The sequence below is a fragment of the Aedes albopictus genome, chromosome 2, assembly GCF_035046485.1.
Source record: "Aedes albopictus strain Foshan chromosome 2, AalbF5, whole genome shotgun sequence".
Taxonomy (NCBI): domain Eukaryota; kingdom Metazoa; phylum Arthropoda; class Insecta; order Diptera; family Culicidae; genus Aedes; species Aedes albopictus.
This window is the reverse complement of record NC_085137.1, coordinates 377,084,878-377,102,575: the sequence shown is the minus strand read 5'-3', so window position 1 is coordinate 377,102,575 and position 17,698 is coordinate 377,084,878. Positions and strand designations below refer to the sequence as shown.

The following is a 17,698-nucleotide window of genomic DNA, read 5'->3' as shown; positions in this document are numbered from 1 at the left end:
TCCCATTGTAGCAAATTTTCTCGCAAAATGGTTTATTGCTGCTTAGTCCAACCGAGAAGTCTTTAGAAGAACTTCACGCTTTCTGCTTGTATCGCTTCGCTGAACTGCTTTTTCTTCGTTCTCTTGTTCAACATTGTAGGTTTCTAGGTTGAGCGCCTGATCCTCCGAAAATCACACACACCATCTGATGCTTTTCCAATATTTACCGATTTGTAGGTTAAGTTTCGCAGCAGCAGCCAGTGTTTCAGCGTCACCAAAGTCAGAGAGATTGTTTTTTCTAGTTTATTGCTATTATTACGAATACTTTAGTTTACATATAAAGTCTAGTTCTAAGGTCAGGCATAAAAGTTTTCGATACGGAAGAAGGAAGCTAAATCGTCATCAACCTGTATGGACCATTAAAATCAATCATAACGTCACTATGGGGTTTTAATATAGAATCTTCGAAAAGCATTCTTGTTAAATTGTCAAAACATGTGCAAACTCTCAAAGGATTCCACAGTTAGGCAAAAAGAGGTCAAGTCTCGGCATTCATTGATTCGCGAACTCACTTCAGTAAGTCATGTCATGAACGTCACCCTTTCGGATCAAGCATCAAAAAAGGACAACATACAAATCTAATATGCTTAAACTCTATCTCCAAATCTTGCGGAACTAATACAGGTGGTCCGGATGAATAAGGCCGCGAAGCTCCTCAAGCACCGAAGTTTGCCACACGTTTTGCGCGAGCGAGCGACTGCTTCGGAAGGCGATCAATCAAATGCTAACACCTTTTAACCGCTTTTAAGATTAACGAATGTCGTCGACTGAAATAAACGCATTGATTCTTTCCTTAAAACCTCACGCGCGCACATGACTTTTATTTGAATTGTGAAACCAACTATATACGCATTTGCTCTGTTTGCAGCTTTACGCACACGCGGGATGCCTCCCACTACCTCACTCTGCTCTAGCCGCGTCGGGTCGCGTGGGAACTCTAATCGGTTTCATTCAACAAGAAAAAAATAAATAAAAGTCTTTCTCTATTTCGGATTTCGCTTTCTTTGCTTCAATTTGGGTGAATTACACTGAGTAATACTGCTTCTTCGCGCAATCTTCGTGGAATGCTGCACGCACATTTTCTCCGCTCTCGCTCTCGGTCCATTGCATTGTTAGGTAAGTATCGAACACCTCTAATCGTGCAGGGATATCACGTACCTGCAAGGTGATAAAAGCTGCTGGACCCGGTAGCTTGTCTCACGAGGTTCATTGAGAAAACGCTCCGCTTACCCACAGTATGGCTTTTTCTTCGCTAACAACGATTGGATAATTGAATTGCGCGGAAGATGCGATTTTGATGAGTTTTGAGAGTGTAAAAGATTAACTGCTGATGAAACTGGAATACTGATTAAACGATTGTACGTCGTTTCCCGGAAAACCATTTCCCGGAAACCCGTTTCCCGGAATGTACCGTTTCCCGGAAAACCATTTCCCGGAAAACCATTTCCCGGAATGTACCATTTCCCGGAAAACCATTTCCCGGAATGACCATTTCCCGGAAAACATATTCAATATCAAAAAAACAACATTTCTATTATTTTAATTATTTTGTAAATATTTCTTTGCATAAAAATAATAATATTATGTAGGGTAAAAGCATTAGATTTCGCCCCCCCTAAAGCATTGAATTACCCAAATTATTGAGTTTCAGCATATATTTCCGATAATATATATGTTTCTTTGGTGATTCTTGCTAATTATCCTTCAATCAATGATAACTCAGCTCAAAAGTACCATTAAATGAAGATTTAATACATTAAAATAACAATTTTCAATATTGATTTGTGATTTATTTTTCGCCCCCCAAAATTCAATCTTCGCCCCACCTCCGCTCTAATTTTCGCCCCCTACAGTTGCCCATAAGTTTTCCTCAATTCGATCATGGCTATCCTTAAAATTTTATTGATTACGAATTATCCCGGTGAGCTTAGTACTGTCTTCTGCTTTTTTGAGTTATCCAAAACAAGCTCCCGTCTGGAAAATCAAGAAAAAATGCCTCCTTGAGTTTAAATTAACAGAATGAAACAATACATACATAGATCAATAGATAGATTGTAAAGTAGAAAACATGGCCAACTAAAATTACGTAGGAATGGGGTACGTACACAAATTACGTCACGCTTTGTAAGGTGAACTGGGTGGCCTGTTGACGTCCCATGCAAAAAAAAATGAATGGAAGGGATGATTTTGAAATGGATTTTTTGCATTACATAACTTAAGGGGTACATCCATAAATTACGTCACGAAAAAAAAATATCTATTAGGGCTACTTATTTTGAAATCATACACTAGATATAATAGTATTTGCGAATTCGGCTGTTCTCGCACAGCTGCTGACTGTACAGCAAACTCACTGAGATAATAGTAAAAAGTGACGTTTGTTTGCTGTTTCTCACAATAAAAAACACAATTGCTGAATCTGAGTAACAAACTGTCAAAGTTGTTGAGGGATCGGTAAGATTGTTTTTTTTTTACTTATTGCTTGGCTGTGTGAATCTTGGCGAAGGTTAAAAAAATGTAAGGATTTTGTGAATCTTAAATGAGTGTGCCTAACAAATCTGACGTTCGATTTGAATAAGTCCAATCTGCATAAGAATCACAGCAAACTTAAGACTTACTTAAATCAAACGCCAGAAATATTCTTATAAATAAATTGCGTCAAAAAGATTTTGTAATTTGAAGTAGATATTCAAGCGATTGACATTGACCGATTAACTACTACAAGCATCTGTAATCTTTCATAGCTGTTGCGAAAAGTTAAATGAGAGTTTAATGGAAGTTACATTTCATTACTAGCCAAAGCGAAAAATACCAGCGGAAGTTTCGCCCCGTAACATTCTTCAACATCTAAAATTTAACACTTTTTTCTGAGAATTTGAACAATAGAGTGTTAACCCTCGTGAGTAAAAGAGGCGCGAAATTTATCACCAATTGTTCACCCAATGCAAAGTTTTTCAAAATCAATTCCATTTTCTTTCCCATTTTTTTGTATGTCTTCTCATTACCGTGAACATCGTTTTAAACAAGTTTAGAAAAGTTTGACTTTTGATTTTTTTTATATTGGACAAAAAGGTCACTTACATCTAGACTCCTCAATTATTTATATGATTCGGTAAATTTGCGTTACGCAAACCAAAAATTAACGTCTTTTATGCAAAAAAAAACTATCCTCCAAAATAGATTGTGCGGGCATTCCCTCATAGGACACGACGCTTTGGAACGTTCGTGCCTCGAACAGTCCCAAATATCGCCCATTTTTACCTTCACACCTGACTTCACAGTGAAATGTGTCAAAAGTGACAGATTGCCACGTGCTTTTCTGGCTGGCTCGCTTGCATTTCATTGATTGATTTAGCTTTATTTGAGAGACTTTCAGCCCTTGGCTGGTTCGTCTCTGCTTGCATTTCATTTTCGGTTCAATGGTACATTCTGCCCCACTTTCCCTTACCTCACAAAGATCAACTTCACCTCATCCGTTATCTCCACACCCGATTTCAGTACGAGAAAGGGAGGGGCGAAAACTGAAACACGAAACACAAATAGAACGGGACAAGGGATTTCGCCAGGGGCGAAAATTGGAAACTTAAAATTTTGTGCTCTAATTTTCGCCACCTTTAAAAATAGCTAAAAATTGATAAGTTTTATCAATTTAGCTGAATAAATAACCTGCTGTGTATTCCTTAGACTTGTAGGGTTATCACTGTTCATTATTTTGGTTTAGAAGAGTTGATTTTGTATGTCTTCCCAGGTTCTGATTATCACTACTGTTTGCATTGCGTTGAAAAAAACATATATCATTGCCATGACTATTTCACAATCGCTAATTCGATAGATTAATTTATTGGTTTTGTGGAATATCATTAGTGCACAAGATTGATTTTTATTTGCTCTCTCAGATACGTTGAAAAGCAAACAACATTCTACCTAATTAATCACAAAAACTACGAATGTTTTATGAGGGGGGCGAAAATTAGGGAGGGGGCGAAGACTAGTGCATTTACCCTACTACTCTCAATTTGTATTATTTTTTTTATGACGAGTATTATGAATAATTGAAAGATCTTAATTACGGTATGCCTCCAAAGCTAATCGGAGGGACAAGAACATTGCCTTACGAATATCAAAGACTCCTTGTTGGTAGCCTAAGTATTTGTCAAAAGTATTGCGTTCCTCTTCTTTGAAAACTAATGTTTGTTTCAAATAACTGTTATAGAAGTATAACTTTAAAGAACAGCCTATGTTTAAAAGAAGGGAAAATAGTTAGCAGTTTGATCTCGATTAACACGAAAGAACGGCATATGCGTAAAAGAAGGCAATATATCATATGGAAATATTGCTAGCTTAATGCCAATAACTATTCTAACTGTGTAACTAGAAAAAACAGCCTATGTTTAAAAGAAGGGACAATATTTAATGAAAACATGGACAGGTTAATGTCGACAACTATTTTGAAAGATATGTCGGAAGAACAGCCTAGGTGTAAAAGAAGGGGAAATATCGATTGTATAACATTTCGCCGAAAATCATTTCGCGGAATTTCTTTTCGCGGTGTAACATTTTGCGGAATGACATTTGGCGGAATGAACCATTTCGCGGAATGCACCGTTTCGCCGAAAACTATTTGGCGGAATGTACCGTTTCGCGGAAAATCGTTAATAAGAGCAAACAATTCAAAATTCACATGAAAAATGAAATACTTCAGATCAAAAATTCATTATTGTAACAGTATACTTTGAAAGAACAGCCTATGTATGAAAGAAGGGAAATTCTACGATAATATTAATTTAGCAGTTATGCCAAAATAAGTATAGTGCATACAATTTTTAAAAGAACAGTTTTGACCAGATGAAGGAAAAGTTTCGTATTGAACGCAACAGCATGTCTGTTAAGAACAGCGTTTGTTTGAAAGATGGAAAACCCGGTGATACAAAAATGAGAATTTTTCTAATATCTATTACAACAGTTTGAGTTAGTAAGAACATACAAACAATAAATAAAAAAGAAATCTGGGAAAGTTATCACTAAGGAGTTTTACTTGGCTTAGGGGTTACGCGGTCACACTGTTTACAAATAGCATCATTTTGGCATAATTACAATGCTTTCAATCGATAAAGGTGAAAGTGTGGAAGTTGATAAGCAGATTCACTTCCTGAATTATGATTCTGGATCATTAGACCGAAGGAGATTACACTGAATGGACGTTGGGTCGAACAATCATTGGGCTGAATAGATGTAAGATCAATAAGATAATAGGCCTCGAAAGATCTAAAGAACATATTTCCCACAGAGTTAGCAATAAGACCGCCAATAGATAACTCCAGTGCAACTTGAATGAACAGCCCTTGTTTTAAAGAAGGATAAATCTCTAACGTCAGCAGCCTGGCCACCAAAAAACTCATTAGCAATGTTACCACAGACAAACAGGCGTCTCACTCTACTCACTTCCCATCGTTTTCCTTTTTAACGGATTATTCAAATATTCTGTACTTCGCAAATCGCTTGCTCATGGCGCTTGCATCGTTTTTACTCCTGTTTGACGTTTGATAACTACCGCCATCTACTCAGTGGGTTTGCGAACCACATCGTAATTAGCATTGGGCGATTATGTTTTCGTGACGATGATCTTATCGCATTTTGTTCCAAGTGTTATTCTATGGTGTTACTCTAAAGATCAGCCCATTTTTGACAGAATGAAAAATCTCAGATAAGTTAGCAGTTTGGTTACTAGCCAACATTTTTAACAGTAAACTTGAAAGAACAGCCTATTATCAAAAGAAGGTCAAATCTATAGAGATATCAATTTGATCATTAAAAACTGCACACCACATGAACAGTCTTTGAAGAGAAGAAGGTACATGATGAAAAATTCAACAATTCAGTCGCCAAACAACAACGTTATTGGAAAGAACAGACTTATTTTAAGGCAATCAAAAACTCTGAAAGAGTTTGCAATATAAGCGCTTAAAAGTACCGTAACTTATGTGACAACGATGGCTTGTTGGTCATTGCTCCTAATGTCTATTTGGCCTCGTTTCTGTTCGACCTAAGGACATTCGACCGAATGGCTTTTGACCTGACGTTCAGAACTCTCAAGAACAGCCTACGAATCAAAGAAGGTAAATTTTTGTTCAGAAAGCAACAGATTTAACATCAATTGGTACAATCGTAGAGCTGAGGTCATTATGATTGCGCATGAATCGGTGATGAAGCTAGTAAAGTTTAGCAGAGAATATAATGTGTTATTCAATTATTATATGCAAAGTATTAAATTCCGCGAAATGGTATTCCGCGAAACAGTACATTCCGCGAAAAGTCGTTCCGCGAAATGGTATTCGGCGAAATGGTGTATTCCGCGAAATGTAACACCGCGAAAAAAAATTCCGCGAAATGGGTTTCGGTGAAATGGTATACAACCGAAAATATCGATTGTGTAACATTTCGCTAAAAACCATTACGCGGAATTCTTATTCGCGGTGGAGCATATCGGAAAATCGTTTTGCGGAAAATCGTTAATATGATACAAAAATTTAACTGATCGAGAGACTACATCATGATAAGATCTAAGATTCAAAACTCAAAACAGCAAATGAAGTATGGCAGCGTTTCTCAAACTATGGGTCGCGACCCGCTGGTGGGTCGCGGGCTGATTTACGGTGGGTCGCGAAGATTTATGCGATGTTCTATTATATATCACCCTGCATTTATGTCGGATCTGTTTCGAAATTTAAAAACACTCTCTGTAAGAATCAGTGAACCACCACCGAATTATAAGTATATATCAATAAAGCTTAGGCTAGTTTTCCATGAATTTCAGTATTTTGAACATTTACCATATCTGATCGTCTAGCAGCACTATAATTCTAAAAAACTTACTTAATGTTTGCATACTCGCAGTAACATTGAGTAACATTTTAATCAGCATCTGCTTGATGAATCTTGAAATTTATGCACGTCGTTAGATAAAAAATGTACGGTTTTGAGTGACAACGCAGTGCGCCTTCATTCAACTGAAAATTCTTTAAGTTTTACATAGCTTAAAGTTGCTACTATACCTCCAAAGCCTGTTTTGAAAATGTATGACAGAGTTCCTCAAAGTACTGTAGTAATGCATGGAGCAGGAATGGTCAAATTTGTTTCAGAAATTCGCCAACTTGTCTAAAATTTTTAAGATAGCGAGTTTACTGAAACCAAAGATTTTTAAGTAATTTATTATATTTGCTGAAACTAATTGCTTTGGCATGTCAATATTATTTTGACCTTTTCCAAAAACATAAAAAGCACTGTAAACAAAAAAAAAAAAAAATTATTAAAATAAGTAAGTTTATCACACTATTTAATTGAACGTGTTTACAAATAAACTTATATCACAAAGGAAGTGATAAAAAAAATCAGTTCAAATTTAAAAAAAATGACTTATGTTATAAAAATACGCACTAGTGGGTCGCCAAATTCTTTGAAACTCAAAAGTGGGTCGCAAAGTGAAAAAGTTTGAGAACCCCTGAAGTATGGAATTTTTCATATCAACAATTAATTTTTTGTAAGGGTATACTTCGAAAGAACGGCTTATGTATGAAAGAAGGAAAATTCTTCAATAATATTAATTCAAAAGCTGTTCTTCTAAAATCAGCATAACGCATAATATTCATCAAAGAACAGCCTTTGTTGGGAAGAAGGGCTGATATCTGGTATCTGATTAATAGCATATCTGTAAAAAACAGCGTATGTTTGATAGGTAGAAAATCCTCTGATACAAAATTGAGATTTGTTTTGATTTATGTTATAACAGTACAAGCTAGTTGGAACATCAAAAAGAAGAGAAAGCCGATAAAGTTATCCCTAAGGAGTGTTCCTTGACTTAAGGGTTACGCGGTCACGTGGTTTACAAAAAGCAATATTTTAACATATATTGCTTTCAGTCAATAAGAACGGACGTGTAGAAGCTGAGAAGTAGGATCAGAGCGAAAATGATGATGCTGGGAGATTAGGCTCAATTGACATGAGGCGATTAATCACTGGGCTGAATAGATGTAAGACCAATTGGATTGAAAGATCTGCCTATTTTTAAAAGAAAGAAAAATCTCATGAGAAGGAGTTAGTTGCTGGTTTACTAAATAATACTGTAGCACTGCAACATATAAGTTAACAACTTATTCTTTAAAGAAGGAAAATTTTTAAATGTAGATATCAGTTTGGTCACCAGCAAATGTTATTTGAAAGCAGACCACATTTAAAAAGAAGGACAAACATCCAACGGAGTTAGCAGTAGACCACCAATAAACAACATAACTGTCCAACACGAAAAAAAAAACTCGATTTAGAGAAGGATACATTTCTGAAGGTAAAGTCAGCAGCCTGGGCACCAAAAACACATTAATAGTGTTACTCTAAAGAACAGCCCATTCTTAAGGAAACATGTTCATTTTATCAGCAGACCAAACTGCCAAAATTTTCAACAGTGTAACTTGAAAGAACAGCCTATTATCAAAAGAAGGTGAAATCTTCTATAGAGTGCCGGATTTCATCGCCGCAAACTTAACAACACATATACAGTCTTTGACGAAGAAGACAAATGATGGAACATTTAGCAATTCGGTATTTTACTAGAAAGAACAGCCTTATTTGAAAGAAGGAAGAATCTCTGATGGAGTTACCAATATAAGCGCTTAAAAGTACAATCTATGTGACAACGAATGCTTATTGATTATTACGCCTAATGCCCATTCGTCCTCATGACGTTTGGCCTAATGGCCTTTGGCCTAACGTTCGAAATTCTTGAGAACAGATTACGAATCAAACAAGGCAAATTTTTATTCAGGAAGGTATTAGATTTACAATCGGAGAGCTAAGGTTAAGCAGAGTTAAAGTTAAGCAGAGAAAATAATTTGTCATTCTTTTATTGTCAAATGTTTGGCTGACCAAGCCATGCGAAAATTACACTGTTGATTCTTCTATCGTTTGTAAAAATTCCGCGAAATGGTATTCCGCGAAAAGTCATTCTACGAAATGATATTCGGCGAAATTGTTCATTCCGGTAAATGTTACACTGCGAATGTAATTCCGCGAAATGGTGTTCGGCGAAATGATATGGACCCAAAACAGCCTATGAAATTATTTGCAGTTGGCTTCCAAGCTTAATGTCAACTACTATTTTAGCAATTTAACTAGAAGCCTATGCTTGTGAGAAGGGAAAATATGTGATGAAAACTTGGCAGTTTGATTTCGTCGGTGGTTTGATGCCGACAACTATTTTAACAAAAAACTCAAATGAATAGCCTTTGAAATAAGGAGAAATTTACTATTTGTGAGAATCACAATAATTGTAAAAATTACGGTCCCTTATGCATTCTGCAGTAAATGATTTTGTGTTCTTTTTATCGATTACTGTTCTTTGAATATCAATACTGTCAAACATTATACAATTATAATTAACTGCCATTATTTACAGAACACGGAGAAACTCAAGTACCTAAATTTGAGTTTTTTTAAACTCACTTTTGAGTTCTTTTTTGTCTCCTCTCTCATCCACTCTCTTTGTTGTTGTCAGAGAGCGAAGAGCGAACCAACCCAACTTTGACAGTTCGGTGCGGGAAGCCAAAATTGAGTAAACAGTATTTAACTCAAATTTGTGTATTTTGAACTAGCAGTTGGGTGAAAAAAACTTAGCCGGTAGGTACTTTGCCGCACGGGATCAAATGTAAAAAAAACCCACTTCAACATCGCTTCCACGAACTCAAATATGGGTTCCCGCACGCAACCCCGAAGTTGGGTGAAATAAACTCATATTTGGGTACTTTGTTTTCTCCGTGAAAAGAAACGGAAAATTAATCTTAAAATTTTTTTTCCGGGAAATGGTGCATTCCGGGAAATGGTACATTCCGGGAAATGGATTTCCGGGAAATGGTCCATTCCGGGAAATGGATTTCCGGGAAACGTCTTTCCGGGAAACGGTTTTCCGGGAAATTGTTTTCCGGGAAATGGGGGACAACCGATTAAACATTCGGAGAGTGTTTCAGTCAGTGCTGCGTACAGTGGTTGCCATGGAAAAAGTTCGTGCAGTACAACGAATTGAAAAGCTCAGTTGTTATTGAACTAGAAATATTATCTGAAATGTCGCCCAATACTCGCAACTTATTCGATCATGTTGATGTTGGAAGTTTTTCTAAAGTCACAACATATTTAAAAATATGTTGCAAAACTTACAACAATGACGTTGGAATTTGGGTGAATTATGTTTTAAAATGGTAGCAGCAATATAACCCATACCCATTTTCTGAAGCCTGTATCCGCAATAATCTGGACACAGAAATACAACTGTAACTCTGCAATAGATACATTTGAATTGATCAATTTGTCCTGATGACATCCGAAGATGTGGTCATTTCACCTGCAAAATTTTATGTGAATCGGTGCAGTAATTTTTGTTGTAGCATCAAAACAGTAGCCTATCAACGCTGTACCTTTTGAATTTGATAAAGGATATGGCTGAAATTTTGAAGATAACCTTCTGAATCTACATTTCTTGCATAGGCAAAATTTCAAAAAATCTTTGCACTATCAACAATTTTATAGTCGAAATGTATATTGGGACGGATCGTTATTTTCGTCTCTCAGACAGAAATTAGTCAGCACCCCTTATTGTTTCGATTCTACTGTTGAAAGTGTTAAATTTTGTAGGCATAATAAACACATAATCTACTACCGGCTGTGAAAATTTAATTGAATTGGCAGAGCCATTCAAACGTTATGAATAGGCAAACATCGCACATGAAAAACACGAAACATTTTCACTAGCACTCACCCCTATCAACACCATACCAGTAGCTTTTAAACAAATTGATCAAATTGAATGAGAAAGTGTCTCAATAAGTATCATGGCTGCTTAAGAAATTTCAAAACTATCCTCACAGAACTTTGAATTGTAGCGCAAAATAGCCATGTTTTATATGAATGAAAGTTGGCCATGATTGTACAACATGCTTAAACAACATCTGTTTGTTTTTCATCCACAGGCAAATGTAATGCATCGATTTTTATGAAACTTGAAACAAATAATAAACATACACCAAAAAGCTTTCATTCAATTTTTTGGCCGATTTTACCGATTCATTACAGAGCTGCAGGCTTTATTAGTTTCTAACCGTTTACCGAAATTAGCGGAAAACTCTACAAAAAAGTTAATTTTTAAGCAATACACACATCAAAAAAGAGTCACGACAGACAAGTTTTTGTTGCACAGAAGTCCCTGTAACTTACTCTTAACGCAATGCTAAGTAAGTCACAATAATTTCAGTGCAAGTAAAACTGTTGCTGCTGTGACTCTTCAATGGCATGCGTGCTGCGTTAATTAATAGTATATGAGCTATTTATTTCATCCCAGTAGTGCTTTGCCTTCAGTAAAAGTTGCTAATCTGGCCCTACTTTATTATTTCGTGGATTCAGCTATTTGGTGATTATAGGGACCCGCTTTCTAAGGAATATATCTTTTGCTAATGTAGAATGTATGAAAATCGCAAAGAAATCATCATTCTTACTGAAAGATAAAAATAACAAAGATAAATAAATTTGTATTATGTATCATTGAAAAATGTATACCGTCGTTCGGGGTGACATTGGGCCTATAGGGTAACATTGGTCCATCGACCCTACGAATTCAATACAAGTCAGAGAATTTGACGCTGGTTGCCAAGTATCTTAGAATTATGTATTCTTGCAGTTTAGCGTACAATATGCATTCTCGTCGTATTCTAACCGTGCGGAATAGTGGCCCAATGTTACTCCACTTTGGCCCAATGACACCCCGCACGACGGTACCTCGAACAATCAGCAGAGTAAGAACATTTTAAACGGTGATAAAGGAAGTACAGTGGAACTGTGCAAGATTGCTCTTGGCCGAAATTTCTGGCATGGCAGAGAAGCTCTTAAAACAATTTTTCGCGTAATCTATGCTAACATTTTTTGAGGAGTTTTTTTACCAATTTTAGGGAATGGGACATTTTCGTAGTGCTATTTCTAGTAGAAATTCAAATGATCACTTTTGAAGAAATTTTAGCGGAAATTCATTCATTTATTTAGTTAACATCAAATTCATGATACTACTGAATCAACAATTTGCCGCCATAATACTCGATTTGCAGCTGCAGCTCTCCAATGTCGGTCACGCCCAACACTCGCCAGATCACGCTCCACCTGGTCCGCCCATCGTGCTCTCTGCGCTCCACGCCTTCTTGTACCAACTGGATGGTTAGCAAACACCAGCTTTGCAGGGTTGTTGTCCGGCATTCTTGCAACATGCCCTGCCCATCGTATCCTTCCGGCTTTGGCCACTTTCTGGATACTGGGTTCGCCGGAAAGTGCAGCGAGCTCGTGTTTCATCCTTCTCCGCCACACACTGTTCTCCTGTACGCCGCCGAAGATCGTTCTTAGCACCCGTCGCTCGAAAACTCGAGTGCTTGCAGGTCCTCCTCGAGCATGGTCCATGTCTCGTGTCCGTAGAGAACCACCGGTCTTATTAGCGTACATGGTGCATTTGGTGCGTGGGTGAATCTTTTTCGACCGCAGTTTCTTCTGGAGCCCGTGGTAGGCCCGACTTCCACTGATGATGCGCCTCCGAATTTCACGGCTCACTTTGTTGTCAGCCGTCAGTAAGGATCCGAGGTAGACGAATTCCTCCACCACCTCGAAAGTATCCCCGTCTATCGTAACATTACTACCCAGACGGATCCGGTCGTGTTCGGTTCCGCCTACCAGCATGTACTTTGTTTTTGAGGCATTCACCACCAGTCCGACCTTTGCTGCTTCGCGTTTCAGGCGGGTGTACAGCTTTGCCACCGTTCCAAATGTACTGGCAATAATGTCCATGTCGTCCGCAAAGCACACAAATTTTCCGGATTTTATGAAAATCGTTCACCGGTTGTTGAGCCCGGCTCGTCGCATCACACCTTCCAGAACGATGTTGAAGAGTAGGCATGAGAGTCCATCACGTTGTCGCAGTCCCCGGCGAGATTCGAATGCACTGGATAGTTCACCCGGAACCCTTACGCAGTTTTGCACACCGTCCATCGTTGCTTTAATCAGTCTAGTCAGCTTCCCAGGAAAGCTGTTTTCGTCCATGATTCTCCATAGCTCTGCGCGGTCGATACTTTTGTATGCCGCTTTGAAGTCGATGAACAGGTGATGCGTTGGGACCTGGTATTCACGGCATTTCTGGAGGATTTACCGTACGGTAAAGATCTGGTCCGTTGTCGACCGGCCGTCGATCAAGCCGGCTTGATAACTTCCCACGAACTCATTCGTTTTAGGTGACAAACGACGGAAGATGATCTGGGATAGCACTTTGTAGGTAGCATACAAAATAGTGATCGCCCTGAAGCTCTCACATTCCAAATGGTCGCCTTTTTTGTGAATGGACAGATTACCCCTTCCTTCCACTCCTCCGGTAGCTGTTCGGTTTCCCAGATCCTGACTATCAGCCGATGCAGACAGGTGGCCACCTTTTCTGGGCCCATCTTGATGAGTTCAGCGGCGATACCATCCTTACCAGCTGCTTTGTTGGTTTTCAGCTGGTGAATGGCCCCAGTCAAGCAGGGATCGTACCTATTAGATGTTGAATATGATGTTGAAGTGGAGGCGATATGCGTACATTTTACATGCACCTATATGGAGGCATGCACGCATTTGGCCTCCTTTTTATCATCTTATGCAACATCTTATACGATAACTAGTTCTCTGGGGCATCCCTAACTTCCCTCAGCGTGGGAGTTGGTTTAGTTCCGTCCTCCGCTGCACTGGCGTCGTCATTTCCTCCGTTGCCGTGCGCTCCCGTGCCAACGTTATCCACGCCGTTCAGGTGCTGATCGAATTACTGCTTCCACCTTTCGATCACCCCACGTCCGTCCGTCAAGCGGCCTCCGTCGTTATTCCTGCATAAGCCGTTGCGGGATGCGTTAAGCTTCTGATAGAACTTCCGTGTTTCTTGGGAACGGCACAGCAATTCCATTTCTTCACACTCCGCTTCTTCCAGGCGGCGGGTCCGCTGTTTCCGCTTCTGTTTGTAACGCTCCACGTTCTGTCGGGTCCCTTGCTGCAGCATTATCGCCCTCGCTGCGTTCTTCTCCTCCAAAACCGTTCTGCACTCTTCGTCGAACCATTCGTTCCGTGCTCTCGGCTGCGTCGTTGATGGCTGCTTTCACTGTACACCAGCAGTCGTCTAGAGGGGCCTCATCGAGCTCGCCCTCGTCTGGGAACGCGGCCTCGAGATTCTGCGCGTATGCTGAGGCGACATCCGGTTGCTTCAGTCACTCTAGGTTGTACCGTGGCGGTTGACGGTACCGTACATTGTTGATGACGGAGAGTTTTGGGCGCAGTTTGATCATCACCAGATTGTGGTCGGAGTCGATGTTGGTGCCACGACAGGTCCTGACGTCGATAATGTCGGAGAAGTGCCGTCCGTCAATCAGAACGTGGTCGATTTGAGATTCCGTCTGTTATAGTGATCTCCAGGTGTAACGATAAGGGAGGCTGTGTTGAAAAAAGGTGCTACGAATGGTCATATTTTTGGAGGCGGTGGAATCAATGAGTCGTAGGCCGTTTTCGTTCGTCTGCTGGTGGGCACTGAACTTACCAATCGTCGGTCTGAATTCCTTCTCCTGGCCTACCTGAGCGTTCAAATCTTCTATGATGATCTTGACGTCGTGGCTTGGGCAGCGATCGTACTCGCGTTCGAGCTGCGCGTAAAATGCGTCCTTGTCATCATCAGTACTTCCGGAGTGTGGGCTGTGCACGTTTATTATGCTGAAGTTGAAGAATCGGTCCTTGATCCTCAACCTGCACATTCTTTCGTCGATCGGCCACCAACCGATCACGCGCCTCTGCATATCACCCATTACGATGAAAGCTGTTCCCAGCTCGCGTGTGTTGCCGCAGCTCTGGTAGATGGTATGATTACCTATAAACGTTCGCACCATGGATCCTGTCCAACACACCTCTTGCAGCGCAACGATGCCGTACCCGCGGTCCTTCACTAGATCGACGAGTATGCGGATGCTCCCAATGAAGTTGAGGGATCGGCAGTTCCACGTACCGAGTTTCTAATCGCAAGTCCTTTTTGTTCGCTGGGGTCGTTGCCGTTGGTCTCGGTTCATATTATTCTGTTGCTGATTTTCCGTTACAATGTTTTTTTTTACGGCTGGCTCGTAGGGCCTGACACCATCCCCCAACTTCCCGGAGGACCACAGTTGAGCTTAGAGTCCTTCCCTGGCACTCGGACGTAGATCAGCCGCCCCTAACATGGGGATCAGACGCTGTTGTGAGCCGTTCGTCCTGGAGAACAGACGCTCAGGTTTGCCGAAGCAAACCCCCCCCCCCCCTTCCATGTCAGCCTATGACGAAAGTTCCCACCATGGATGGTTACGCGATCTTCCCTAAGGATGCTCATAGTTTCCGGCCGGTACCACGAAGAGGTAGGGATATGAGTTGCTGGGCTAGTGGATCACAATGGGATCTGAATTGCGCAGCATACCCAGCCTTTACCGTGCCATCACTTCCTTACCCTTCCCCACATTGACCTGCAACCTGACGTGGCAGGCGCCATTGTCGTCTAAAAATAGAGGATCACCAACGCTCATACACTGAACATGCATGCTTAGCCTGCACATAATCTCATTGGTTCCTTGTGTGAGTGTAGCTGGTCTGGCGATACTGGAGTAACATCTACGGGCGGTCCATCAAGCTTAAACTCAAATTCGACTTCACCATCTTGTTGTGTCAAAACGGTGTACAGAGGTGATCATTGAAATCTTATTATGGAATTCCTAGTAGACTTAGGTATCCATGTGAACTTGTACATGCACATTAATCTGACGAGAACATCTTTTAATGTCATCGTTTATATTTTATGAGAATTAGCATGGGACACGCTTGTAAGGGAAAAAAAATTCTCGCTCCAGTCGACTTTTTGGATACCATTTAGGTCCCATATGAACTGTGCAAAATTTCAGCGCGATCGGTGAAACAATAATTTGGCGCAAGCGGTTCCAATTTTACAAAGTTTACTAGGGGAAATGTTACAGAGAAAAAAAATTCAAAGGTCACGTCTTATCTCCTTAATTCAAATCGATCAATGCTTCTTATAGAAATTTTTCCATTAAACTTTCCTTCAAAGACCGTAAAACGATAGAATGCCTGTGCAAAAAGTTATTTAATTATTACCGATTTAATGATCCGACGAATGGTTCATTGCTTCAATTTATCAGCAGCACTGCCGCTAATGCATGCGATGGCAGGTACCATCACCATCACCATCACCAGCAACAGCAGCAGCCAAGGCTGACCTTTGGGATTTTTTCTCTGAAAGTGTAACATTTCCCATAGAAAATCCTATATTAACTTTGAACCGATCGCTCTGAAATTTTGCACAGTTCATGTAGGACCTAAATGAAATTCAAAAAGTCGACTGCGGCGAGGATTTGAGATTTGTCCCATACTAATGAGCATATCTAGCAACAAATGTCGACATTTTTCTGCCATTGTTGAACTTTCAGCTTAATCGCGCCAGAATAATTTGATTCTCTTATTCTGTCTGCACTCAACATTCGCATGAACAAATCGAGATTATCGTAACCAATGCTTAATAAGAGCGATAAACGTGTTTATGATGGCATAACGTTTCAACTGGGACAAAGCGTACTTCTCAGCTGTATTAACGAGATTTTTAGCCCTAGGCTAGTTCATCTCGGGACCCACACTTTACTTCCTTTCCGAAGGAAGAACTCACATTTTGCGAGTTTGTCGGGAGTGTGATTCGATCCCAGGTCCTCGGCGTGATAGTCAAGTATTTTAACCATCACACCAGGTCCGCTCCACAACTACAGTTATTATAATTCACAGTTCATTATTTTTCTTTGCACAAAAACAATTTAACCTTTACCGCTGATTTTCTTTCGCTAAATCTTTTTTGGCGTGGCTTTCTGTCTTGCAAACACTTTCTGGGTAAGCTTTCTACAGTCCAAATAGCCTAACTCATATTGGGAAACGCCACCTTAATATAAATAACTCTATGAAAATTTTACAGATCGAGATCCGAACAAGGAAAGTTAGATCACATATTTACGCCCACCAGTTTAAGAGGCATCATCATATCATGAGACACATACTCAAAGGTAACTGCTCTACATATTACTTATGCCTCGACTGAAAATCGTTGATATAACCGTTTCCTTTTTTAGGTGACTGACCGTTGGAGGATGCAAAAGAGTTCAACCAAGACATGAGCAATACGGTTCACGCTCCACCCAAGTTAGGATAATTGGTGTTATTTTTCACATTTCTGGCATAAGCTAATTCGTGCACTGATCAATGAAACCTCTAACGAACTACTGTATTCTGTTGTACCAGGCATCATCATCTCAAAAATTCACTTTCGTTTATATTTCTCAAACCAGGCAGGTTTCAACCGAAGAATAATCAATTATTGTCACAAAGTTCCACGAAATGTTTGAGAATGAAAGTGTAAAAGCCAGTTGTTATGCAAATGTATTATAAATGCTTTTCTTACCATTTCGTTTTGCTTTTTTTTGTCCCACCGAACCGGCCCGCACGTGCAGAAAAAATAAACACCAATCGAAATTCCAAAGACGACCAAGCACAACAATGGTTGAATGAA

At 39.8% G+C, this 17,698-nt stretch overlaps 1 protein-coding gene across 6 annotated transcripts in view; it reads left to right on the top strand.

Annotated features, from left to right (window-relative positions):
- LOC109422787 (troponin C, isoallergen Bla g 6.0101) overlaps window positions 1-17,590 on the top strand; it is a 57,124-nt gene extending 39,534 nt beyond the window's left edge. For 4 of the 6 annotated variants that reach the window (XM_062853014.1, XM_062853012.1, XM_062853013.1 and 1 more), the window contains one exon: window positions 140-419. Coding sequence is in view for 3 of the 6 variants with exons in the window: in XM_062853013.1 (XP_062708997.1) it covers window positions 140-147 (8 nt within the window). In the remaining 3 variants the exon portion in view is untranslated. Of the gene's footprint in view, window positions 1-139; window positions 420-663; window positions 844-17,107; window positions 17,196-17,261 lie in introns of those variants that run through there. The other 2 variants (XM_029878807.2, XM_029878808.2) reach the window with 2 other exon arrangements.
- The last annotated feature ends 108 nt before the right edge of the window (window positions 17,591-17,698 follow it).